Source organism: Chaetura pelagica, unplaced genomic scaffold (genome assembly GCF_000747805.2).
Source record: "Chaetura pelagica isolate M959 unplaced genomic scaffold, ChaPel_1.0 scaffold1098, whole genome shotgun sequence".
NCBI classification, from domain to species: domain Eukaryota; kingdom Metazoa; phylum Chordata; class Aves; order Apodiformes; family Apodidae; genus Chaetura; species Chaetura pelagica.
Window position 1 is genome coordinate 488,321 of NW_009954179.1, and position 26,516 is coordinate 514,836.

Here is a 26,516-nt window from a genome sequence, read left to right on the forward strand (position 1 = left end):
CGAATATCTGGATAACTTTGTCTGCATTTGACCAAGCTTCTGGGGAGTCAGAGGGCCTATTTCTTTAGTTACTTTTAAAATAATGATATCATTGTGCCATTCAACCTGAAAAGCTGCTAGTACTGAATGTGTGCAGTAAGATAAAAATGCCAAAAAAACATGAAGATGTAAATTTTATTTATTCAAAATAGAAAAAAAGGTCTCTGGTAGGTAACCTTAAAAAAAAAAGCTTACAAAGCTAAATCATTTAGCTATAGTGAACATATTGGCAATTTACAATAGCTGGATATCAGAATCACAAAGTTCAATACTTATACTGAAAATTGAAAAGTATTTACATTCCTTTCACCATAAATATTGAAAAATGTGTCACGCTCTGCGTAGGAAGTCTGTTTTATATTTGGCTGGTGCTCTTTTATGATCTATAAAGGTAACCTGTCCAAGGAGGGAAAGGAAGGTAATCTGATGGCTTCGAGTAAAGGACAGACTAGACAGAAACAGTATTCAGTTCCTTCAGCCTAACTTCAATGTCCAAAAGAATATCAATTTTTAAAAAATAAATAAATAAATAGAGCAGCTTCTCCTACAATTTTAAAAGGAGTCGAGAACTCATTCTGCCTGGACAGAAAAGAATGTTCCTCTTCAGAAGTATATTCAGTTCCTCCAGGACACGTGAGAACAACAGTGGTTCTTCCATGAGCAGTTCAGCAAGATTTTGGTTCACAATTTGGGCAGAACACAAAGATGTTTGAGGAAGTTTCTCAATTGTCCATTTTCCTCTAGAGGAACTATTCTGGGGTTTTCTGGTTGCATTTTTGGTTTTGGTTTCTCCCCCAGTTCCTCCTCCAAATCAGAAGAACTAGCTCAGCACATTTCATTGAACTTTTAAAATTTTCAGGGCTCGGCAACTCTCTTGACCTCTGAACTTGTTCAGAAGATTCTGCTTCACCTAATTATCCCAAAATAAGGTTTTCTGTTTTACCCATGTAAAAATTTGTAACACTAACAAGGTACTTATCCAGAGATCTCTAGCTACTTTTACATATATATAATGCACATCATTATCTTATCTAAATTCACTAGTAATTCTCTGACATTATTCTATTACTCAGTGATACTGTCATTCTATGAGAAATAACTGAAACCAAGGCTGCTTCTCTAGCAGTGAAAAGATACATAAAGAGACTGCAGCATATTGGAAAGTCTAAAACACATGAAACTATTTACTAGGTAGCATCACTGAAGCCTTTCTTACATTACTGCTTTTAAAACAAGTTAAACAGCAATTATGTTTTTACTTGCAGCAGAAAGACATGATATATTCCCTATTTTTGCTGAAAAGGTAAGAGTAGTTAGCATAGACTTATTTTAAAAAAAAACCCTAATATTAATAGCTTAGCAATTTGTTTAAGAACAATTTATGCAAAGAAATAATAGCTATAGAACTTCCTCAGAAGATTTGTAGAAACTAATTATAGCTTACAGGCACACTTAAGTATAGAAAGAACAGTAGTCTGAATATTTAATGTGAAAATGACCTTAAGCTACATGAGATTTCTCAATGAAAACTGAAGTAGTAATTTCTGCTTTTCAGTTAAGTAACCTTTTCAGAGATTGTTGCTCTTATCTTCAACACATGCTGTTTACTGTCCAAAAATCATTATTTTATTGAAATGCAGTCATTTTTTCTAAGAGTTTCTTATGAAGAGAGGGTATATATAAACATATACCGGGTAACTATAGCAGAAAAACATCAAAGTGTTATTGAGTAATTCTGTGCAGCACAAGGACATTTTCTGTCCTTTGAAGGTTGACTCCTTAGTGTCATGGCAAAGCACCATGGGGAAAGTGAAACAGCTATATATGCTTTCACAGCTTTCCAACATCAGCAGTAAAAAACGCCACTCTTGTTCCATCCTTGCCCCCTCTATTTGCCCTTTTCTCCTGCTGTATTTTCCTCATGTTCGCAAACCACCTCTGTCTCACAGAGACCATAGAAGTGCATGCAGAGGGGTGAAAAACCTAGCATCACTGTTGCTTACAGGAACAAAATATTTAATAGGACTCTATATTAATATCTTGCAAAATTTAAAGACACACTGTAGCCAAATTTTCTTAGAAGCAAAATGAGCCTGTAAAAGCCTATATAAATATACTTTTCAGCTCTTCAAGAAGGCATACGCTGCTAATGCTGTACCTATAAATATCTTGAGAGAATAGTTGTGAAGGAAAAGGCCTGTGCAGAGCAGCTAAGGAGCTTATCAGAGATAATCTCTTTCAGGAAGACACAAAGACATTGAGAAAGGTGACAAAGCATTACAAGACTTGTATTTCATGGAGAACATGTGGCACCTCTGCAGCAGTAGATCTGCAAACTAGGAACCATGGCCAGCACCCTATGTCAGACTTTCATTAATAGAAACTCCATTTGCTAATTACCTCTGCATGACACCTTCACTAACAGTAACAGCAATCACTTACAAATCTCACTGCAAACAGGAATACATCATCTCTGGCAAAAGCATGGTTTAATTCTTGAGCAACTGTCTTGCAGCAGTTCAGCTGTACATTATTCCCCAGCTCTCAAGAAAATTTCTATCAGAAATCATATTGTTTAAAGAACACTGTAGATGTTTTATGGCCATATGATCAAACAGCTTTTTTAAATGCAGTGTGTGAAATCTGAATGAAATCAGGAATAAACCAAAACATCCTTTCATCTTTTTTCAATAGTGATCAAAGGATTTAATCCTCCGAGTCACAAAACGCTGAATATTGCTCTAGGCTATCTGAAGTCAAGTCATGGTATAAAAAGTATTCAATTTAAAGAATATATGAAAATATGGTGTATGAAAATAAAGTGTCAGGAAGAAAAACAGGTGAACACAGTATTATATGGGCATCTGAAGTAGTTCATGACTGGAGATAAAAAGACTTTAATCATTTGGGTTTGAAACATCTTAGAGTAAAACAGAAGGCCCTGTTTCCCTTCCAATGTCATTAAAACTCAGAGATGCTAATCCAAAGCAAGACATTCTGTGGTACACCCCAGCCCTTTCAAATTTTTTATAGTGTTTTAGAAGTGAAGCTTACATGGATTCTCATTATCGTACCATATGAGCAGCAAGAGAAAATGTTACTATATGACTGCAGAAGACCCTTAAAATGATTTAAAAGGTGCCTGTAGAAGGAACAATAGGCAAGCAGAGTACAAGCAAGGTGGCAAACATGCCTATCTTGCTTGTTATTCTGTTAAACACTACACAACTGCTTAAAATCTGTCTGCTTTCCAGTGCTACCTGCATAGAATTTCCCCCTCTCAATGTCTCAAAATGAGAGGCAAGAAAGAGACAGAAGAGTTTAACAGGAAAACCAGTAATCAGTTTACAGCTTGCAGGGATAGTTCACACAACAGCATGTGGAAAGGACAATTAACTTACGTTAAGACTGAAGGACAGAAATCTCATTTCTTCTCCTTCCTCCCCATAGCAAATCTGTCACATGGCTTTTTAGCTATGGGCCATATTCTAATAACATTTTAAGTACTACTGTGAAAAAAAGAATAGAGGTGCTCAGTTCTATCATTAATAAATTGCACGCTACCTTTATTTTCCTCTTGATTTTTATAGTAAACAAATATCCATCAAGCCTAAATTACCCTTATAGAGATATATGACTGTATTAAGTCACATTTCAAATTCACCAAATTACCAACTGGCATTATCTGCCAATTCTATCACATACGCTAATTACCTGTGCTACTAATAAACATTTGGTTTCATCAGAACTATGCAATCAATTGAGCAAACTGAGATGATCACTATTCTGGGCTTGAAATGGATTTGAATTATAATTTGGCAGAGTATATAAATACAAGCAGACTTAAGGTATGTTTAGTCCCAGTAATTACTCACAGGCTTCAAAGTACATCATTAATTATGATGCTGAACCAGGACTTAAAGCATCCTATTTCAACAGTTTACAATTTGATTTTTAATGTTATGCAATATCAGATTTCACTAATACTATAAGCACTATCACCAAAGTCTTGAGTAAAATGACAATGTATATGTTTTTCTTGAAGTAAACCTTCTTTCCAAGCTGCTATTGAGTATCACATGTAATACAGAAGATTTCTATTTTACTGGTATTCTAAACATGGGAAGATATTAGCACTTCACAATTGAAATTCCTCATTGGAAAGCTCCATAAAATTATTATTCAAATAGCCTGGTACCAAATATATAAAAAAAATTAAGACCTAGTGTAGTTCAAGAAGTAGAAAGAATATAGTAATCCTGTTGCCTAAGAATGATTGGCTGGATATAGATCAGATTTTGGTGGAAAAGTGTCACTTTGTACAATTACTTCCAATTTTTATTAGTACATAAATCAGATTCTTCATTTCAAATTTACCAACATGACTTCAACAATAAAAAAAAAACAAAAACAAGACAACCCAAAATACTAGTCCTCTATCTAACAGAACACTGATTTACACCAGAAAACCAGACATTTGAGATTTACTCAAAGCATATCCTTGGGAAAAAGAGAGCTTACAGTGGCAAAAAAATTCCCTCCCAGGAAAGGAAAGGTCAACAGACTTCTAAACAAGTCAGTATTTGTATCTAAGTGTAAATAAGATCTATGGAAAACCTTCACCGCAACTACTGAATTGTGGAACCACATTACAGAGGGGTTTTTTTTCAACCACTTTTTTTAAATCTGTCGAGCAGGTTACATATTAATCAAATTGTTATCTCACAATACTACTTGTAAAACTGTTCTGATAGTCTCCGTTAGACATACACAACACTCCCCCCACCCCGTATTCATTGGAGAAGTAGCAGCAAGAAAACAGTACATAGCACTGGGTGTAATGGAGAATGAACAGGAGTTTTGAACAGACTGTTTGAAAACTCTTTCCAAAGTCCATTTACAAGCATCAGCAACTATGCTCCACTGACCAGAACAGTTGAAGTCTGGCTCAGCGTTGCCTGGATGAGTGGCAGCAATGCTATACATACATATAACATTTGTGACATACTCTGCAATTTTCCTGTTGACAACCAGTGTTAATGGAGATAAAATACTGACAGAACACTTTGAGTGGCCACTTGCTGTGCAACGCAAGTCCAAATTTGAAAAATGTACAAGTAATAGTTAAAGTTGGGCATGTGATTTTAGAAGAGAGTGGAAATGGCAATTTTATGGACTGTCACCTGTCAATGTTCCAGTATGGATTTCAACTGCACATCCTGGCCAATTTATACTCTCCCTGGATTCAGCCAAAGGTGATTACCCTCAGAATTGTATGCTAGGTTTGAGGTGTGCTACAGACATGATTACTGATGACATTTCAATCACTTGGTCATTTTCTAAAGACAAAATAATTCTGAAATCAGCCCTCCATACTGTGAATTTTTATAGTCTTCCCAAGGGCAATTTTCTGGTTCCTGATTTAGTTCCTGATGTTCAAGGGGAATCATTGGAGTACAGAAGAGAGAAAAATACAATATGCTATTTCCTAAAAGAAATATCAGAAATCAAAAGTTAAAGGAAATACTTGGTCTTTTACTGCAGTTTCTTTGGCAGAGGGTAGAAGAGAGCCATATGCCACTTTAATGGTATTGCCTCCCCATCTGTCCTTGGCACTGTGCAATCTTATAAATCCAACAGTTCCACAAGTTTTTCTTGAAGTTAATTCTGCTGAGACAATGATTCAGAAAAACCAGGTTCACTGGATGAATTATGTATCATTATGGTTACATCAAACACAGCCCACCACAAGAGTAGAACAGAAACTCACTACTAAGTATTGGTCAGGACACTGGTGATGGATGAAGCAAAGAGCTGTCATTAGCAGAAAGAACCACGCTGCCCTGCCCTTTGGCTCCAACAGACATGGGGAATTAGGCTGAAGCTCGTAACAGAAAGATCAGATAAGGAGTTCACCACGGATTCTTCTCAAATCCCCACCTTGATGTTCCCCCAAAGCTTCACAGGTTTTTCCCACAGATGATTATTAGGACCTTAAAAGGAAGTTCTTACTAAGCTATTGCACACTTTAGCTTTCTAACTACCACCTCTGCAGAAGAGGAAGACCTGGCATTTCAAGGAAACAAGTTTCCAAATATTTTTTTTAATTTTTCCACCAGCTGTCACCAAACTGCTACAAGGATTGCCATTTGTCAAAACACTAAAAGTTTCCATTTTAGACTTTCTTGTTAATGGGGTCAGTTTCTTATGTCTGTTGTTGACAATAAGAAAACCAGTGACATTCAGGTGATGACAAAGAGTCACACCAAACAAAGATTTTTAATTTTTTTTTTGTTCAAACTCCAAACACTCTCAAGGGACTATAAAATCTTCAGGAAGTTATTAATTCTTATCCAAAAAAAGATAAAAAATCCAAGCTGACAAAGGTTTGTTTCAACCGAACACTCTAAGCAGGAAATAAAACCATAATTATTTAGGCCTTTGCACAGTTAATTGTGAATTTTCCCATCATCTTTTAAAATGGCTTTTCCCTTTTTATAATCGACATTTGAGTTTCCAACTCCATTAAAGGAAGAACATTACAAGTACTCAAACCAACTCCGAGAACTCGATGACAGGTTTGACAACATCGCTCACTCCCGCACAGCTTTTCATTTTTATATTAGGCAAGAAAGCTCAGTCATTAAGGAAAACTTCAAGTGCATTTGCAATGCTTGTCACTCAACAATCCACCGCAGAATATCAACTTATTTAACAAGAACTGGGCTGAATGAATGGCAGACCATTTTTTCAGCTGTTTCATGGAAAGTCTTGTGAAAACATGAAGAATCTACCCACAGGTATAATTGTAAATACACAAAGTGAGCTACATTGCGAAGTCTTAATTCTGCTTCCTTTTTTGATAAGAGATCATTCAAGATAAACCTTTAATAGTTTACTACTGAATTCTTTATTTGCAACAAACCTTTTTCTCTTCATGCATTTTTCTGTAGCTCTTATGTTAGAATGACAAGATAATGGGATGTCAGGATAACATTTTCATTTCTTGGAAAGACAAAACTATCAAAAAAACCCAAGGTAAATGAACACCACACTTCCCAGATAAGATAACCATCTTTCCCCTCTCCTCACCAACTTCCTACAGATTTTTAATCCTTTAAAACAGCCATAAGGTATTCTACCTTGGTGACTATTACCCATGACAACACTTCCTTTTCTCTAGAACCTCTTCTCTATCTGGCAGGTAGTCAATTTTCACACAATGCAAACAGAAGAGCCCCTAGTATGCTAAAAGATCCCACCTGGCAATTCATATTATTTTTACATTATTTTATATAGTTTTAAACTGCAATTCAGAAAGCTGAACTAAAATTAAAGCAGCATGGATTTCTGGTAGGAAAGCATCAGTATTACTTTGAAAGAAAAGCAACCCCAACACTACCACATGCTAGGGTTATACTTGGAGTATTGAAGCAGACTTCAGTTCAAAAAATATGAGTGTAAAATAGAGACAAAGTAACAGCTAAACTCAGAAACACACTTGTAGTTTCTAGATGAGTTCTGGTAAAAGCGTAGTTTGCAGTGATACTAACTGCACATTTAAGGTGCTTAAATGCTGTACATGAAATTATTTTGGTCACAATGTATGCTAGAATTGAAATATATCAAAAACACATTCAAGTCAAATAAGCTTGCATTTTAAAAGAGGATTTTCTAACTTTATAACTACAAGAACTTTTGTTCTATTTGTCTGTTCACATAACACAGAAAACAAGCACATTTCAAGCAAAAGTAACAAGATGAAAAGAAAAGTGGTTTAAAAGAACCCGTTCACCTTGTAATGAGGTTATAACGGCCCCATCTCAGAGACGGAATGTAACAAAAGAGTGTAACAAAAAGAAACAAAATGCAAACCCCACCAAAACAAAACAAACCTCACCAAACCTACACATGCCAAACTCAGAAGCCTGTTTTATAAACCTTCTTAAGCATCAGATTTGAGAACAATGGCCCTCAAACCAGGAGCTGTTTATCCCTTCACCAAATTTGTGTAATAGTGTGCATGAGGAGGATATGTGAACAGCAAAGACTCTGAAACTATCCATGTCCTTCAATTATCTCAGCAGAAGTTGCTAAGGATGCAGGTACTAGACTAAACATGATCAGGTTACAGCAGTTGAAAATTATTGCTCAGGAGTGGAATTTCCTGAATGTATCCAGTTAAGTCTGCAAAAATAAAATAAAGCACATTAGCTTAAACATCATCTACTGAGGTTCTCGGACCAGTTCTATATGCACAGTTTCTTTGATGGTTCCTTCATACGTTCTTTGCTTGGCAAAGAAACAATGGGTATATTAAGGTTAAGAGAGTGGGAATCTTTCAAAGACAATTACCAAAAATTCACACATTTTTATATAGGTATGTATTATGATGTCATAGAAACCTTCTGTATAGATTAGTAGTACAATTCCCAAAGGAGCTTACAATCTGGGTTTTTTAGCTCTCATGTTGGAGCCAATGTAATTCAGATAAGTGTTGTATATGTCATTCTTACACTGAAAATGCATTTATGTAATGTAATAATTATTTTTTTGTTTTTCAATCACAGCTGAAACTATTCAGTATCTGTGCTATGAAATATAGATTCAGGTTAGGGTTAGGGTACAGATTCAGGTGGGTCTAATTCAGACATTTAAGCTTTGACGTGTTACTAACATTTCTCGGAAGAATGCAATTATAGCATTAGGTGTATAGGTCTGTTGACATTCCCATTATCCTTTTTTTCTATATAGAATTGCATGGTCTGCTGAATATTTAAAAGATATAAAAATATGCACCTGATTAAATTGACTTTTGCTGTTGAAGTCTGGTAATATTGGTATTAACTTGGTATGATCATAGAATATTTTTTATAATATTTTTCACACAACAAAGCATTATTGCTGTCTTTGTGAAGATATTTTTTTCCTTCCTCCTAAATGAGGCTGATCCAGGACAGAAAAAGGGGCACAAGAAATCCCAGCAAATTCTTAAAATACCTTACTACTAAAAATAATGGGTTTGTTTGTTGTTTTGGTTTCTAATCTGTCTATCATCAGTTTTGACTGATCATTATTAAGATTTATTAAGTGACAAGCCCAACATCAAGAGACACTCTTCTACTTTTGAAAGTGTAATCAGTCAATCAACCTAAATGCCTACAAAAGCAAGAAAGATTAATACTCCATTCATTTAAATACGTACCTCTCAAATTTATAAACACATTCTTTAATTTAAAAAAAAAAAAAGAAAGAAAAAAAAAAAAAAGAAAAAGATGTTGCCAAAGAACATGTAGCTTTAGGTGAAGTTTTCACAGAATCACAGAATTTTTGTATTTGGAAGGGACCTTAAAGATCATCAAGTTCCAACTCCCCTGTACGGGTAGGGACACCTCCCACTAGAACAGGCTGCTCAGAGCCCAATCTAACCTGCCCTTGAACACCTCTGGGGATGGAGCCCCCACAAGATCTCTGGGCAGCCTGTTCCAGTGTCTCACCACCCTCACAGTGAAGAATTTCTGCCTGATCTCTAACCTAAATCTCTCTTCTTTCAGCTTAAAACCATTACCCCTCCTCCTCTCAGTGCAAGCCCCTCCCCAGCTTTCCTGTAGGCCCCTTCAGGTACTGGAAGGCCACTGTGAGGTCCCCCTGGAGCCTTCTCTTCTTCAGACTGAGCAGCCTCACTTTCTGGTTAACTAATTACAAATATTTTTTTTAGAAAACCTCTTTCATATAGCTTTTTAATAAAAATTCCTATTTTCTGTGTTGGAAAGTGAATGTGACACTTGCAAAGCCAGATACTGCTCTCATGAACACTGCAGTTAGCAAAATTCAGCATGTTAGTATTTCTCTTGCTAAATACATAACTATCGCTGATTTATGTAAAATCATCTCATTTTCAAGATCAGATTGTGGAGTTCTGTAACAAACTTTTCTGCTCCAAAATGACATTCACCAAGTTCAAGGTTTTAAACCTGCCACCTTAGCCCTCTCTTGCAGAAGCTCTAAATGTGCTTTGCCATGGAATTGGGACTGGCACCAAGTGCCCAGCTCCCAGGGAAAAAAAGGCTCCACCAATCCTCTTCCCAGAGAAATCTCTAAAGGGCAGTGGCTCAGAGCACCAGCACGCTTACCTGAGACTAACAGCTTCCAACTCCTCTGACACAGACCGTCAGACCAGCATACTCACTGGTAACTCCCAGAACTTCCTCACTACAGGCTGTAAATACAAACCAGCCAACAGAAAGGCACACAGTGTAATTCATGTAATCAGAAGCTCATACATTTTCCCTGGCCAGGAAGTTTCTGCTATCCACTATGAAACACCAGCTGTCTATAAAACCAAGTTTAGGAAACATGAAGGACAGAGACCTGAAAGAAAGAGCGCGGGGGGGGGGGGGGGAAAGGCTGTGCAATGCAGTCAGAAATACCCTCAAAATCCATCTTGAGCTAGTTAAGGCGTTTTTCCACAATGTATTACACTGACTGAACCACTCAACAATAATTAGCAACATTCTGAAAGTCTTTCAGTTTATTTAGTGTGTGAATCAATTCAACTTTTCTTTAAACAAACAATGGACTAAGCTGCTTTAAGTACATTTGCACACTTCTCATTCTCTTTAGCCATTTCATTAAATAGATGAGCATCTGCAGTCACAGAAACAAAAGTCAAGGCTCAACAGAAACTATTCCTAATTTAGCTTCATTTCATGGAGCTATTTTCACAGCAGTTTCCACTCGACCTTGCACAGAGGTGAGAGTAATGGCAGGCTATACAAAGCTTGACTGTCAGAGACCAAATGACATGCCTGTGATGAAAAGAACTTTTTTTTTTTTTTTTTTTACTTTGGTCTCAAACATGCATGGTCTTGAGAAATTGTACCCAAAAAAACTAAAATAAAATAATAAAGCATCTACCTACACCTATGCGTATCAGCTACTGCTTGTGTACTTAAGTAAGTCCTTTAAAACATTGCTCTGGGGAATTTTTCCAGGCAGGGATCAATGCCTCCTGTAAGGCTGCAGTGTTTCAGATGTAGAAACAAAGAAAACGAGGCAGCTGGGGATTAGAAAGAATGGATATTACCAAACTAGCTTTACAAGTGGCAGGAAACGGTTAAAAGGGGTACCAGGAAATGTAGTGATGAAAGGGAAAGCTGCAGTGAAATTAGTAAAGAAGTTCCCACAGTATGTGTCTCAGAATCAGGCTTCGTCTTTCGTGTGTTTTATTACTAAGGTGAACAAGCACAACTGGCAAGAAGAATGATACTAACACACTGGATTAATCTGAAGACTGAAATAGGCAAAGTGGTATAAAATGCAGTATGTATGTAAAAATCAGAGCATACATAAAGAAGAATGGCCGTAATAATGCAAGTCTATCATACAGGAGGGAGCTGAAGAAAGATGGTTATTAAAAAAATAATGAAAACAAGATAGTCCTTAATAAATACACTGATGAAAGTTGAAGAATTCCCTGGAACAGGCAAAAACCACTGTTCATAAGTTTGGGTGTAAATCTGAAAAATCCTTAAAGCAAAAGAGTGCAGTACTAAATTCTCTCTTCAGTAGAGAAAAAAAGAACTAAGCCTCTCACCTCTACAGTTAATTTTAAGGCTACTAGATTACTGGATAAGATTATTTACTCTGTTGAAGGACACAACTTCACCCTGGCTACACTTTGATTTTACTTTCAATTTTTCTCTTAAAGCCAGCAATCCTAAGTTGTTGTCTTATTCTGTAGAAGCCTGACAGCAGATAAGTGTTATTTGAAAGTCGAAGGTACCAGTTTTAGCTGGACTGAATCTGTTACATGGAACAGGAAGACCAAGGAAAGGTCACTGAACACTCAAAAAATCTGATTCCCATTTTGAGAACTGGTAAATGACCAATCTTTATAATTCAAAACTATCTAAACAAGAAAATAGTTGGGGTCAGGGGAATCAATCTGACTTAAAGCAGATGGAGGGAAATCGATTCTACTTAAAGGGCAAAGGAAATGCTTTTCCAAATATTTTGTACTTTAGGAATTATGAACTTTGAGATGCCACAACTTCATGGGATTTATATGGTCACAAGAATGTCCTGTCATGAAAATAACACCAATTCAAAAAACATAAACAGAATATCAAACCTCACAACTTTGAGACTTTAAAATTTCCACCTATTGTAGAACTGAAATGCACCTAATCTGTGAGTCCTTCTCCTACTAAGTCCCACATCTTACTTCAGCTTTCCTAAAATCACCCCTGTGACACACTGAGCTTCCTACCATAAAGTAGGCAAGGCTGGCTGCATCATCAAGCTGTCCCCAAAAGGGCTGTGATATTAACACACATCACCTAGAAGGGGGATGGACCACACATAAGCAACTTCTACTCTGGGAAAATTAATCTTATTAGTAAACATGTTTTGACTAACATGGCATTGAAAGCAATTTGTTATTTAATTTAGATAGACTAATCATGTTAACCACAAATAAATAAAAAAAAAAAACCAACAAACTTAAAAGACAGCAATGCTTGCCCTCGTTACATGTAAAATTACTTAATAGGTCTTCTAGCATGAAAAATTTTCCTACAGCAAACAAACTGGCTGGGTACATAAAAGCTCTGCCAAGTTCTGCTGCATCTTTTCCCGTGCACACACACACGAGCCATACCAGTGGCCTTTTTTTCCTTCCTTCCCACTCAAAAATGCAACAACTACAAAAGATCATAAAGTGCTATAGGTATAAAAGAAACACCACTGGGCTTTGGGAGCTCTTCCAGCACCAGTACACATCATCTTACAAATCATACACTTCTCCAGTATTAAAAGACCACTAAGAGGCTTTAATTGAAAGAGAGAAAAACTAGAAATGTTTAACATTATAAAATCTATTAATTATAAATCATATAAACAAGAACACTATGAAAAGATGCAGAAGTTTGACATAAAACCTCCCCCCACCCCCACTCCTATTGGAGTGGTGATACTAAAAAGCCCTGAAAAAGGTAGGAGGTTTTTGTGCCATGATCAGCAGGGCATTTAGTCTTATGTGCATATAGCAATGCAATGCTAACCAGAATTGAAGAGCTGTCCATGCTGCATAATGAAAGCAAACGCTAAGCAACCCACCTTACACTCAAGCTTTATTATTATTATTATTATTATTATTTTAAAATCAATATACACAGTATAAAAAAAAACACAACAATGTGAGCTTTTTCACAGCTATAGTACTTAATAACAAAAAAAAAAAAAGTAGTTTTTAAAGGTTGCTTTCTGTACTAAATTGTAGTTGCATCTTGGAGATACTTAACATTTTTGTTATCTTTCTATAAAAAATGGTAGAAAACAAGTCTTTAAATGAGTTTTAATAACTGAAGTTCAGCAGCACCTGGAGCTACCCCAAGGGAAACCCAAGGTCATCTGCCTCACAGTACAAAATCCTCCCCACAAGGCAGCACCACAGCAACAGAACTCTGCCCATGTTACAGGATGTATTACCTGAATATAAAACACATCTTCACTTATGGAAAGATACGAATAAAATCAGCCAAATGAATAAAATTAAGAGAAATCTTTGAATTTGGTGACTATTTATTAGCAATAGCCTATTAAATCCTTTCCTACAAGGAGTCTCCCAAGCAAAAAATCAGATCTGAGCTCTAGCTTAAAATTTGCTCTTCAATACAAAAAGCATCAAGGCCTCTCTTGACTGATTAAATCACAAGCCTGTCTCTACAAGAGGTTAAAATTTAAATGAAAGCTTAGGCTTGGCAAATCCCATCAGATTGTCAAATATGGATATTATGTAGGAACCCCATCTGTTCATGCAGCAACATGAATTTGCAACGTGACTGTTGCTGCAACACTTGCATTCACATTGCGGAAAATTTACAAGTAAGCAGTTCCTGACTATCATTAAATCAGAAACAAAGTTCCAAAAACACATGGAATAGATTGTTTGCCACAAATAGGAGCAAGACTATGTTTCTCTTCTCCTCACGTGCTGAGATGATGAAACTTTACAGCAGAGCTGTGTTATCCTTTCCACTTACATGGAGGTTTGTTAAGTCTTCCTTGTTGGGCAAGATGCCCTATTCCTTGTAGAGCAGGGAAGGGACAGCAAGTGTCAGACTGCTTTCTGCCACACGTGACACCATGCATGACCCATGATGCCACAGAAATCAATTAACCATCTCACTGGCAAGGAGAGCTGCCAGTTAGAGGCCACAGGCTTGGACAAGCAGTTCAGAAGGGCTGTAGACTTGCCCACAGACTGTACATGTAACAACCATCAAGTAACTTTACCATCGGGATTTGGTATATTCTTAAACTTACCTTACATCTGTCCATATTCACACACATGCTCACTCAATCCAGGAAATACTCAGCTCATAACATATTTTTATTTTCCTCTTTTTTTTTTTTTTTTCCCCCCCCCTCTTTTTTTTTTTTTTTTTTTTTTTTTAAACATTCATCTGGCTCCCAGAACAAAATCAGAGTGCCACTAATAGTCTTGAAATCAGCTTAGGGAAAAATCCCAAACTGCCCACCAACCAATTCAGGCAGTCTAACTGATTTCACAGGCATTTAGAGAGATTTTTTCACTGCTGGGTTCAGACTTACAAACAGCCCCACAATATGCTGTTGCCCCCGGAGTTACCTCTAAATCTCAAAAACCTTGGGCTGCTCCCTCTCCACACCTTGACAAGAACAAAGGAGGATGGAGCCAGTCCAAACACAACCCCCACCCCACCCTAGTCTGTTATCCACATTCAAGCTCCACTGTCTATCAAGATGAAGATATGGGGTTCACACTAGATGACCTTTAAAGGTCCCTTACAAACCAAATAATTATGTAATTCTAAGAGAAGAGCACCACAGTGCTTAACGACTACTTTTTCTAGGAATTTCCCTTAAGTCCCATATTTAAGATAAACAAGAATCACAACAGAAGGGGGAGGCTCAGGTTGCAGTTGTACCAATTCCAAGGGCTTCACACTGAATTGAACTGGACATTTGTAAAATTGTTGTCAGCTGCCTGGTACACCTGAAGGATCATTTCCATCTCAAGAATGACTTTTGCAGATCTAGTAGTTTGCGACCTACTTTGTTTTTCTGTATAGACAGAACAACTAACTTAGCAAATAATATTGTTTAGCTAACATGCAAGTTTGCCCATGCTTTGTTATGGCATGAAACATCTAATATGTTCTTCGCTTTACGTTATAAAGAGTGCATGCCTGGGGTTTTTTGTTTCGGCTTCAAAGAGAGCATCATTAAGTGCTGTGCCAAGAAACCTGATTAAAATACTATTTTAACATGTAAGTTCTTCTAAAACAAACATTCAGTTGACAGCTTTTAGTAGATGACAAATGAACATCTTTAAAAAAATAATAATTTAAAATCAAACAGGTAAACCAATTCTACCCTGCAAGAAGAGGAAAAAATTACCAATTCATTAAGACTAGTTTGATACACAATCACTCGACAAAGGAATGCAGATTGTCACAGCTGTCTTAATCAGTAATTACAAATGAGTTATTCAGAAGTGCTATTCATTCCTTGATAAGAGTTATTAAAGTTGTTTTACTGCTGTTGAGTACGATCCCAGTGCACTGACGATCCCAGTCTCCTGATGGTTCCCCCGCATCCCCAGAAACTGGAAGGGGCAACTTTGCACCTGACAAAGCTCTTAGAACAGGCTGTCCTGGAGCACCATGAGTTATGTTCAAAGTAAAACAACATAGTAAAACTCCATGGAACTCCCCAGGAACCTGGGGGTCCTTTTTTCTTTATACTCCCATTTCCTCCTCTTCTTTCTATTCCCTTACCCTAAGATTCCACAAATCATCCAGTAATATCCTATTCAGTGATGTAAGTTCCCTTTCTTCACCACTGCTTCTACATTTCATGAAGAGCATGGCCAGGAGCCACTGCTCAGGCAACTTAGGTGATGTTCTGTGTGCTCTCCTGTGGGATGAGTAGCCCAGCACTGCACTTAAGGGCAGTTACCACAGCAGAAGCCTGTGTCATTGATGTGCCATGGACATCACCTCTTCATAGGACTTCTACTTCCCTTCCCTGCTTTGTCCTCAATTACCTTCCATGCTGCATAATGAAAGCAAACGCTAAGCAACCCACCTTACACTCAAGCTTTATTATTATTATTATTATTATTATTTTAAAATCAATATACACAGTATAAAAAAAAACACAACAATGTGAGCTTTTTCACAGCTATAGTACTTAATAACAAAAAAAAAAAAAGTAGTTTTTAAAGGTTGCTTTCTGTACTAAATTGTAGTTGCATCTTGGAGATACTTAACATTTTTGTTATCTTTCTATAAAAAATGGTAGAAAACAAGTCTTTAAATGAGTTTTAATAACTGAAGTTCAGCAGCACCTGGAGCTACCCCAAGGGAAACCCAAGGTCATCTGCCTCACAGTACAAAATCCTCCCCACAAGGCAGCACCACAGCAACAGAACTCTGCCCATGTTACAGGATGTATTACCTGAATATAAAACACATCTTCACTTATGGAAAGATACGAATAAAATCAGCCAAATGAATAAAATTAAGAGAAATCTTTGAATTTGGTGACTATTTATTAGCAATAGCCTATTAAATCCTTTCCTACAAGGAGTCTCCCAAGCAAAAAATCAGATCTGAGCTCTAGCTTAAAATTTGCTCTTCAATACAAAAAGCATCAAGGTCTCTCTTGACTGATTAAATCACAAGCCTGTCTCTACAAGAGGTTAAAATTTAAATGAAAGCTTAGGCTTGGCAAATCCCATCAGATTGTCAAATATGGATATTATGTAGGAACCCCATCTGTTCATGCAGCAACATGAATTTGCAACGTGACTGTTGCTGCAACACTTGCATTCACATTGCGGAAAATTTACAAGTAAGCAGTTCCTGACTATCATTAAATCAGAAACAAAGTTCCAAAAACACATGGAATAGATTGTTTGCCACAAATAGGAGCAAGACTATGTTTCTCTTCTCCTCACGTGCTGAGATGATGAAACTTTACAGCAGAGCTGTGTTATCCTTTCCACTTACATGGAGGTTTGTTAAGTCTTCCTTGTTGGGCAAGATGCCCTATTCCTTGTAGAGCAGGGAAGGGACAGCAAGTGTCAGACTGCTTTCTGCCACACGTGACACCATGCATGACCCATGATGCCACAGAAATCAATTAACCATCTCACTGGCAAGGAGAGCTGCCAGTTAGAGGCCACAGGCTTGGACAAGCAGTTCAGAAGGGCTGTAGACTTGCCCACAGACTGTACATGTAACAACCATCAAGTAACTTTACCATCGGGATTTGGTATATTCTTAAACTTACCTTACATCTGTCCATATTCACACACATGCTCACTCAATCCAGGAAATACTCAGCTCATAACATATTTTTATTTTCCTCTTTTTTTTTTTTTTTTCCCCCCCCCTCTTTTTTTTTTCCTCATAGATCAGATTCTGAAGTTTTTAATTCTGCACTTCTGACTAAAGATGTGTTTGGATCAGTTCTACACCCCGTGGGTTGCAATGGCAGCCACCCCTTCCACAGCACTGCTAGCTGTGTGTTGTCAGAGCAAAAACTGATGCACAATAAAAAGAATCACCTCCCTACACAGCAAGTTTGGGATGGGTGAAGAGGCTGTCCGACTGGCAACCCAACTGATTGATTTGACTGTAACTGAGAAAATAAACCACATGATCAGCTGTGAACTTTTTCAACAAGCATGCTCTATATTCAAGGTGAAAGTCACTGCCAAAACATAAATTCTGGTTTTATGGATGCCAGACAGTTCTCTTGGAAAGTATCACCAGGATGTTAACTTGTTGCAGCAGTGTATAAATTCTTGATTAGTGGTAATAAAAAATAAAAAAAAAAAATAAAAAATTAATAAAAATTTAAAAGCCTCCTATCACAAGATTGAATGTTTCATCTTGACCAGCAAACACTCACAGCATCACATTTCCATTATTTAATCCTATTTAAAACCTACTTTGTTTCTTCTGAGAGGTTTTATGGTTTGTTTTTTTTTAAAAAAAAAACCCTCTCCAAGTTTCCTGTGAAATTCCTGCTTTATAAAAGGTCAGGAATACCTGTAATACAAGCCACTTCTAATCACCTGTAGGCAAAGCTCCCTTCTACCAAATACAAGCAACTTAAACCAACAGTTGTACAGCCTTCTCCGTAATGGCTTACTCAGCATATTATTAACTATCATTCTCTAGACTTAAAAAACTAATTACAAAAAAAAAAAAATATATGCTGTAGCACAATTTATGTCCCTCAATTTCCACTAAAGAGGCCCCTGAATAGAATAAAAGCTAATTCAGGGTAAGATCATTTGCAGATTTGTTTAAGTTCTCCCTCCCCAGCTTCTGACTATATTACACTTGGCTGTAGCTAGTGCTTCTATCCAGTGGCATCTACAGAAGCAAGAGACGTTAAGTAAACTCTCAGTTCAGCAGAATATATACAGCAGCTTCCAATCAGATGCAACAGGAATTAAAAGGGCTGGAAAGCTTTAAAACGAGTTTTCTAATTTGAACAACTGGAACTCAATGCACATTTCAGAACAGGCTGACCACAATCTAGAAAATGACACTGGGTAACAGCACAACTGTCTCCCCTGGAAGAGGGGACTAAAACCACGTCACACAAAATTCTTCACTCTCTCTGATACCATGCACAAGATATTTCTCATGATACTAGCATTAAACAGAAGAGGAGTTTGCACAAACATGCACACACAGAGCTGAACGCATACAAGGAATAAACAAGACATATTGGATTTCTGCATCTGTTCAAAACACAGCAGATGTTTCTCCAAATTCAAGGCATTAAGGAATGTAACAAAAGGAATTACCACTTTCAAGTTGCGTTTTTGTTCTCAATTAGCCTTTTTCAACAGACAGGAAGTTGTGGTTTTCATATTATCTTCTAAAAACCCCCACAATATTGTACATTTGATAAATGTACAATATATGTAGATGAAGAAGGAAGCTACACCCTGACATATGAAACACCCTGGCCTACATTTCTCAGGAGGTCAAATGAAGGACAGATACATGAAAAGAACTATTCTGGCAGTATTTACATTTGTAAAGCAAAATATTTAGCTTTTATTTCAATTTCCCAACTAAACAAAAAAATAAAAAATACAGCCTTCTCCTATCTCCCAAGCAATAGCCAAAATGGTCACCATTAAAAAACAACAACAAAACCACCACACATACACATAAAAAACCCCACAACAAAACCAACCAACAACAACAAAAAAAATCAAACAAAAACATGACCAAAAAAAATCCCCCCAGCCTCAGACCCTGGAATTAGTACAAATGACTTCACATACCCCTAACGATAACCAGAGAAAATGAGCAAATAATTTTTAGTACTTGCTTGAAAGAGTCCAGCACAGAGCCACAAAGATGATGAAGGTAGTGGAACATCTCCCTTATGAGGAAAGGCTGAGGGAGCTGGGTCTCTTTAGCTTGGAGAAAAGGAGACTGAGGGGTGACCTCATCAATGTTTACAAATATGTAAGAGGTGAGTGTCAGGAAGTTGGAGTTAAGGTTTTTTCAGTGATGACCAGTGACAGGACAAAGGGCAATGGGTGCAAACTGGAGCATAGGAGACATAGTGACAGAGCACTGAGACAGGCTGCCCAGAGAGGTTGTGGAGTTCCTGTGTGATGTGCTCTGGGTGACCCTGCTCTGGCAGGGGGGGTTGGACTAGATGATCTTTCGAGGTTCCTTCCAACCCCTGGGATTCTGTGATTCTGTGATATATCTATGTATGGTAGGACCTTCACATCATAATGCCATTTTTCTTTTAAATAGGTTTTTAGACCAAGTGATGCTTTGAAACGAAGCACAGAACAAACCCTCAGAAATTCAGTTTCATTTCTTCCAGAAATGTGTATTTCTACCTTGCTCTCAACGAGGACAGATGCAAGTCACATACTTCAGCTGACCTGTCATTACAGATTATAATAGACATAGAAAACATTGGTTTATGTACAGTATTATGTGCAAACAGACAGAACCCACCTACAATAAAGGTTAGGTGTTTACCATTGTGCTCATTTCCTTGTTTCCATATTTGACCAAAAGCTTTAATCTGGAAGCATGATTTGGACATGTGTGATAAAAACATTTCCAGGGAACACAACTTCCCCCAGGCCAGGAGGAAAAGAGCACATCTACATTTCAGTGTCAGCATGCAAAGATGGAAGCTGAGGAAAGGTATCCAATGTGTATTTTCCCCTGCATCTACTTCTTCTTTCTCTCCCAACAGAAGCAATTCTCAAAGTGGACATGTTCAGTTGCACAGTTAAGTCTTTAGTGTGCAGTAACTGAAAACACACTAGTGCATATTGGTGGCAGAATTTGCAACTTCTGACAGAAAATGGCAGGAAAGTGGCAGTCAAGTAAAACCCTAAGAATCCCTTTGTTGTAAACACTTCAGTGGAAGTGATCTGAAAGTGGAGAAGGGGTCCAAGCCAAAGCAGTGGTGAAACAGAGTGAGGAAAAAATGGGAACCTCCCAAGAGGGACAGATGCATTCAACTGATTTATAATTTTAGGCATGCTTAATAATTTGGGAGTTTGGACAGGAAGACCTCTCATGTACTTCCCCACCCTTATTATGCTTGTTCAAACTCAGATGACAGATAATGACCTTTTTAATTCTCCACGTCTGCCCCCAAGTTACTTTACATATTGGATTTGGTTCATGTATCTATTGTGATCAATAGCTACACTTCAACAAACTTCAACTTTCAGGATAACATCTTCAAATGCCAACATAATTTGTTAAAGACTCATCAGTGTCTGAGCTATGAAGAGAATCTCCATGAGAGCAAGAACAGTGAAAATGGAGAGAGAAAATAAATCCTTTGCAAAGAAAAACAGGATTGGCATTATTGAAATAACATAATATTTACTGTGGATAATTTACCTATGAACTGCCAGGAAAAAAAATGATTTCGAATCTAGTTGAAATTGTTAGAATAAATTACTACCAACAAACACTCAACACAATGAGAGTTTCAAAGCCCTTATTCTCACTGGTATTTGAAAGCTCTTCAGATTTTCACTCCAAACAAAGCATAACAAAAGCTTCAAATCTTTAGAACAAAACACCTAATCAAACATTGGATTATTTTTTTTTTTTAAATAACACTCTTACAAGTGCTCTTCACTACTCTGAGAAATGACTGAACCAGTAGCCTGCTAAATTATGGTGATTTATAATTGAAACAAAATCCTTGCAGATTAATACACAAACATATCCATGTCAAATCACATAATCTATGTCAAACTGAAAACAATGCCATGACTAACCCGAAGGACAGAAAAAGCACAAACATTAAAAACAGGCAACCACGTTAGCAGGAAACTCTTCTTACATGCCAGGGAAAATCATTTTTACAAATGCTCTTAACACAAGGAGGAAGGCAAACATACTGCTTCTTGACAGGTAATTAACCTGAGAAACAGACCAGAGCAAGATGTTGAAGAAAATAGCTAAAATCCCAGGCTTAATTCTTGCCCTCACAAAGAAAACCTGCTTCACTGGCAACTATATGCCCTTAAGGTTAGTAGTCTCTGTGTGGGAATAATTTAACAGGTATGTAACAACAGAAATTAGCATTAAAAATGCATATATTATAATAAACTTGCACAGGTAAATGTGTGCTTCAGAGATTAAGATCTTTAGCTAGGATTAGGAAGTATTATTTTCTCCTCCTATGGAGTTGCAGAAAGCCTTATTAGAGCTTGGCTTCCTGTAAAACATCTGGCATTGACTGACACAAGATACCTGACTATAGGAAATGCTGGCCTGGAGACAACAAAAAATGTTTATCTGTGTCACAAAAAACAACACGGAAAAAAATACCACCCTATATGTTTTGCATTTCATTCATCTCCCTCACGTATTTTAAATGGGATCATGAGGTGCTCTACTTAGGACACCTTTAGACACAAAAATACCCTTCCCTCGGTAAGATTACTCAATGCTGCCACTAAAATTCTGTTCCAAAAGGGTGGAGTTTTCAGCCTCCTTACTCATCAGAGTTTGTTGCAGGACAGTGCAATCAGTCTCATCACCTCTGGCTATGCCTCACATCTGCAGTCACAAACTCATAGGAAATACTCTCTTCTCTGAAGTACAGGAAGATGTTGAAAAAAGCTTGGGGAAATTTCTTGCTAAGAAGGAAGATAAATAACCAGTGAAGCTTCCAAGGCTTACTGAAGTGAATGGAATGGCTGGTCCCTGCAAGCTCCCGAGAGCAACAAAGAAGTGACAACCTCCAGCTGATTCTTACACTCCTAATAACAGGAGTGCCCATAAACAAAGTGGTTTGTATTTCTGATGCAGCAACCCAAAGCCAGGGAGAGGTGTGGCAGGGCAGTATTCACAAAAGCACCCTAGAAAACAAAATGGACTGGAACACCATCTTCTTCTCATAGATGCCCAATTGCATCGAAGGCAGTTTTTGGCCACTACAGAGAATTTGCGTTACTGGCAAAAATGACACCCAGTGAAAATATATTAGTAAATGATCTTTTCAAGTATGATCAGAGAAGTAAAAACTTGCCTTTTTTTTTTTTTTTTCTTTTTTTCCTAAAGTCAGATAATAAGGCCCAAAACAGTTAAAAAAAATGTGATCTGTTCCTGTGAAATCAACTTGAATCAAAGCCAGAAGACTATCAAAGAGAATAAAAGATGCAGATAAGGGCAAAAAGAAAAAGATTATTTGTTAATGATTTGGTATTGGGAATGTACAAGTGAAAAGTAGTCACTTCACAGACATTCAGTTTTATCTATACTGCCTTTGACACAAGAAAAGCAACACAGAGAAGTCCAGAACAGCACACCTGAGAAACTGAATAGTAAGAAAACCCCAATTTCATCAGATGAAATTATACAGAACCCAGAACCAGCAAATAAATTCGTCACTTCAGTTTTGTGTGCTTGTTCACTGTTGCACTTAATTTTAGAGGGGTATGTTACATACCTATTTATATTCCCCTTTTTAAAAATCAACATCCTAATCAAATCATGGAAGCTTGTCTAGAACGTACTTTATTAATACTAAACTAGGTGCTAATATTCTAATATCAATTTAATACTAAAATTGACTTCATAAATGCCAAGACAAAGCTCTGAACTTAAGTGCAGCTTAAGAACACTTTTAGAATATATATCATTCTAATAAGCAAAAGCCTTCTGCTACACTGAGATAAAGATACTGAAATTGCAAACATTTGTAATTTCTATTACTTCAATCAGAAGAAGATGGAATTGGAATTGCCATATCAAGTAATACATTTAAAATAATTTATTTTTAAATGTTTGTATGACATTTTTTACTACAACTTGTAAATAAGAGCATTGCAGATATAAATAACTGATCACCAACCTAAAAGCAGAGAGGTTACTTCTACTGGAACCAGGAGCATAGCTTCCTTTCACCTCCAAATTGAAACCAAAGCCCATGCTTCTGGACACAATTTTAAATTGCCCTGTAACTATACAAGGAAACGGAGGAGAACACACCTTCACCAGTGTAAGTTTGTGACTAGATCAGTTCCTCCTGCATTAAGGATTTCGATAAATCTCCAATAACATTTACAGCTGAGGGGAAGGAGAGATGGAGACAAGTATTGTTATGGCTGACCTAAAGCTAGTTAAATTATTTTTAATTTCAAAACCACCTTAAAGAAGTTTTATTTAATCTTGAGAGTTTTGACTCCTCCGTATTATACAGTGAAAACTGGTCTTCTGCAATCTTGCAAACAAAAAGGCCCAAAATTGACATTGTGCTTAAAAGACTTCCAGAGAGCCAGGCACTGCACGGGGGATGGGCAGTTCCAAGCCAAGAACCTCTGAACTCTGCTCACAGATGAACTTGACACAGTGAGCTGTCCTTGAGATTTACATTGTCATCGGCCTTTCAAGTAAGAAGTGTGAAACAGCAGTGAACTGCCACCACGTCATAAAGCAGTTCAGATGCAAATTGAATGAAACTTACAGTCAAGTTTTTAACAGTATCTTATTTACAAGCTGAATACCTATTATTAGCCACCAGAAAGCATCACAGATTGAGGCTTTTTAATGTTTAGGCTTTGCACCCTTAGTGCAATTAAAACACACTTTTCTGCAATTAAAGAATTGCCTAATAAGAATCCGAAGATTTCTCTAAGAAGCTTCCTCTTCAAAAGCAGTTTAGTAGATTTCAAAAAGCTAAAAACCAGCACCAAAAAAAATTCCAAAAACAAGCAAGTGAAAAAACCTCAAATAATTCTCAGATCTCTTAAAAAAAAAAAAGATGAAAGTGCATCCCCTGCACCCATGGAGATGGCATCACAGGTGTTCTTATAAGAAAGGATATTTCTCAGTCCAGCTTTCAAGTGCAACCCCTTCCTTGATGGGTCTACATGTCAACCTGTGGAAAAATCTGCAAGAATTTTGCCTTATTCCACCTTATGAGCTGCATTCTCCTACATAAGCTTCAAGTGATTAATGGGCTACACCAAGGACCAACTTGGTCCTGCGGGAACAGTCAAAACAGCACAAAAGCTTGAAACATAATATGTTCCAAATGATGATTTCTAAGGAAGACGGAGTTTTTATTAATTTAGCCTAGCATGTCAAGATTTATCCCGTCGTACATAAAATTCATGGCACATAAGTAACCTGGTGTTGATCTCACTACAGATTCTCACGCTGAAAAGTACTTAGATCTATAAAATCACACAGGGTGAGGCTATGTATTTTAAGCATCATAATTCAACAGATCATGGTATTGCGCTAACAAAAAAAAGGAAGATCTATTTTAAGGGAACTTGTGAAAACATTTTATCTCCAAGTATTACCACTTCCTTAGCCTCTCCCTTTAAATCTGTAACTCTACAATTTCAGCACCTTTTGAAAAATAAAGGGGAGGTGGGAGGGGGAAACACCTTACAGCAAGAGCACAAAGACTAAAATTCAGCAAAAGGTAAAAATATTCACACAACTCTGATCAGCTGAAAAGTATTATTAGACAACAGCATCTTACCAGAATGTGCCATAATGTCATCTGAAATGTTTTATGATTGAATTTAATTAACTAATTCAAACTGCTGTTTACTTGCAGTGATTCCTTTCCATCAACAACAACGAAAAAACAACCCAAAAAAACCCCCACGAAGAAACAAAACCCCACTAACCCCCCCCCCCAAAAAAAAAAAAAACCAAACAGGCCATAACCATGTTTACACTGACATTGTTTGCTAATTCACTTCCATGTTATTTGCCACAACACAAATTCATATTAAAACACAGAAAACTTTAAGGGACAATAATCCTTAATCCCCGACATCCTAGCACAAGCACTCTGACTTGGATTAGCAACCAATTGACAGCCTACCCATTAAGGCGTGCTTCGGGCAACAGTAACACACGGTATGTGTATATTTACCTCAAATGTAGCAGCTGAAAGGTAAATTATCTAAGAAATCCGCACATCTCATGAAAAGCATAAACAAGCTGTGCAGCAGGTTATTATGGTTGGGTCGTAACAGTGTAACTGTTCATCACTTCATCAGAATGGCTTGCTTCACAAATGCTTAATTCAGGTAATTGCAACTTTCTTTCCTAACATATTTTTCTTTTCACAACAAATTTTTATATCAGGTAGATGTACATACACTTTTTTTTTTTTCTTTTTTTCCATGAAATTATAGTCAGATGGGCCTTGATGCTCACGCTTAATGCAAAGGAAACCCAGTAAAATTATAGTATTTTAAATAATAGCTATAATGGCAGGCGGTTTCCCAACCTCCCCCCCAAAAAAACTAGCTTGTAAAACGCAAGCTGACATTCAAAGTTTTTCAGATACATAGCAAGAGAGGCTGCAGTGTGTTAAATTGTTTTAGCATTTGTACATCCTCACAGCAACCTCAGACCTGTGTAGTCAGCCCTTAAAAAACACTTAGAAAAAAACACAACACAAAACACCAAAACAACACACACCAAGGAAATGGAAAGAAAAAAACAAACCACCAAACAAACCAGGAAATAAAAATAAATAAATTAAGAAATGCATCAAATAGTTCTGCAGTTTTTATTGGTGTTGTTTTTTTTTTTAACCACAAGAACTCAACAAGCCGGGGAGGAGGCACCATAAATACTAGGTTAGAATATACCCACCCCTAGCCGACAGCTTTTTGGTGTTGATGATTTTGGCGGCGTATTCCTGTCCGGTGGTGATTTTCATGCACCTCCTCACGACGGAGAACGCCCCTCTGGAAACCGAGAAAAGTGGGGGGGGGAAGGAACAGACACCGTGTCAGCCCGAAGGAAACACTCCGTGCCGTTTGCAGGGCAGGAGCAGGGTTTCGGGGGAGAAGGGCAGCGATGCCGGCGGTGTCCCCAGGGCCGGCACCCGCCCGGGGACGGGGTGGCGGGGCT

At 37.3% G+C, this 26,516-nt stretch overlaps 1 protein-coding gene across 1 annotated transcript in view; it reads right to left on the reverse strand.

Annotated features, from left to right (window-relative positions):
- Nucleotides 1-26,344, reverse strand: part of CAMK2D (calcium/calmodulin-dependent protein kinase II delta) — a 144,890-nt gene extending 118,546 nt beyond the window's left edge. The window contains exon 1 of the mRNA XM_010002853.1: nucleotides 26,256-26,344. Within this exon, the coding sequence (XP_010001155.1) occupies nucleotides 26,256-26,322 (67 nt within the window). The 5' untranslated portion in view covers nucleotides 26,323-26,344. The remainder of the gene's footprint in view (nucleotides 1-26,255) is intronic.
- Nucleotides 26,345-26,516: the final 172 nt, after the last annotated feature.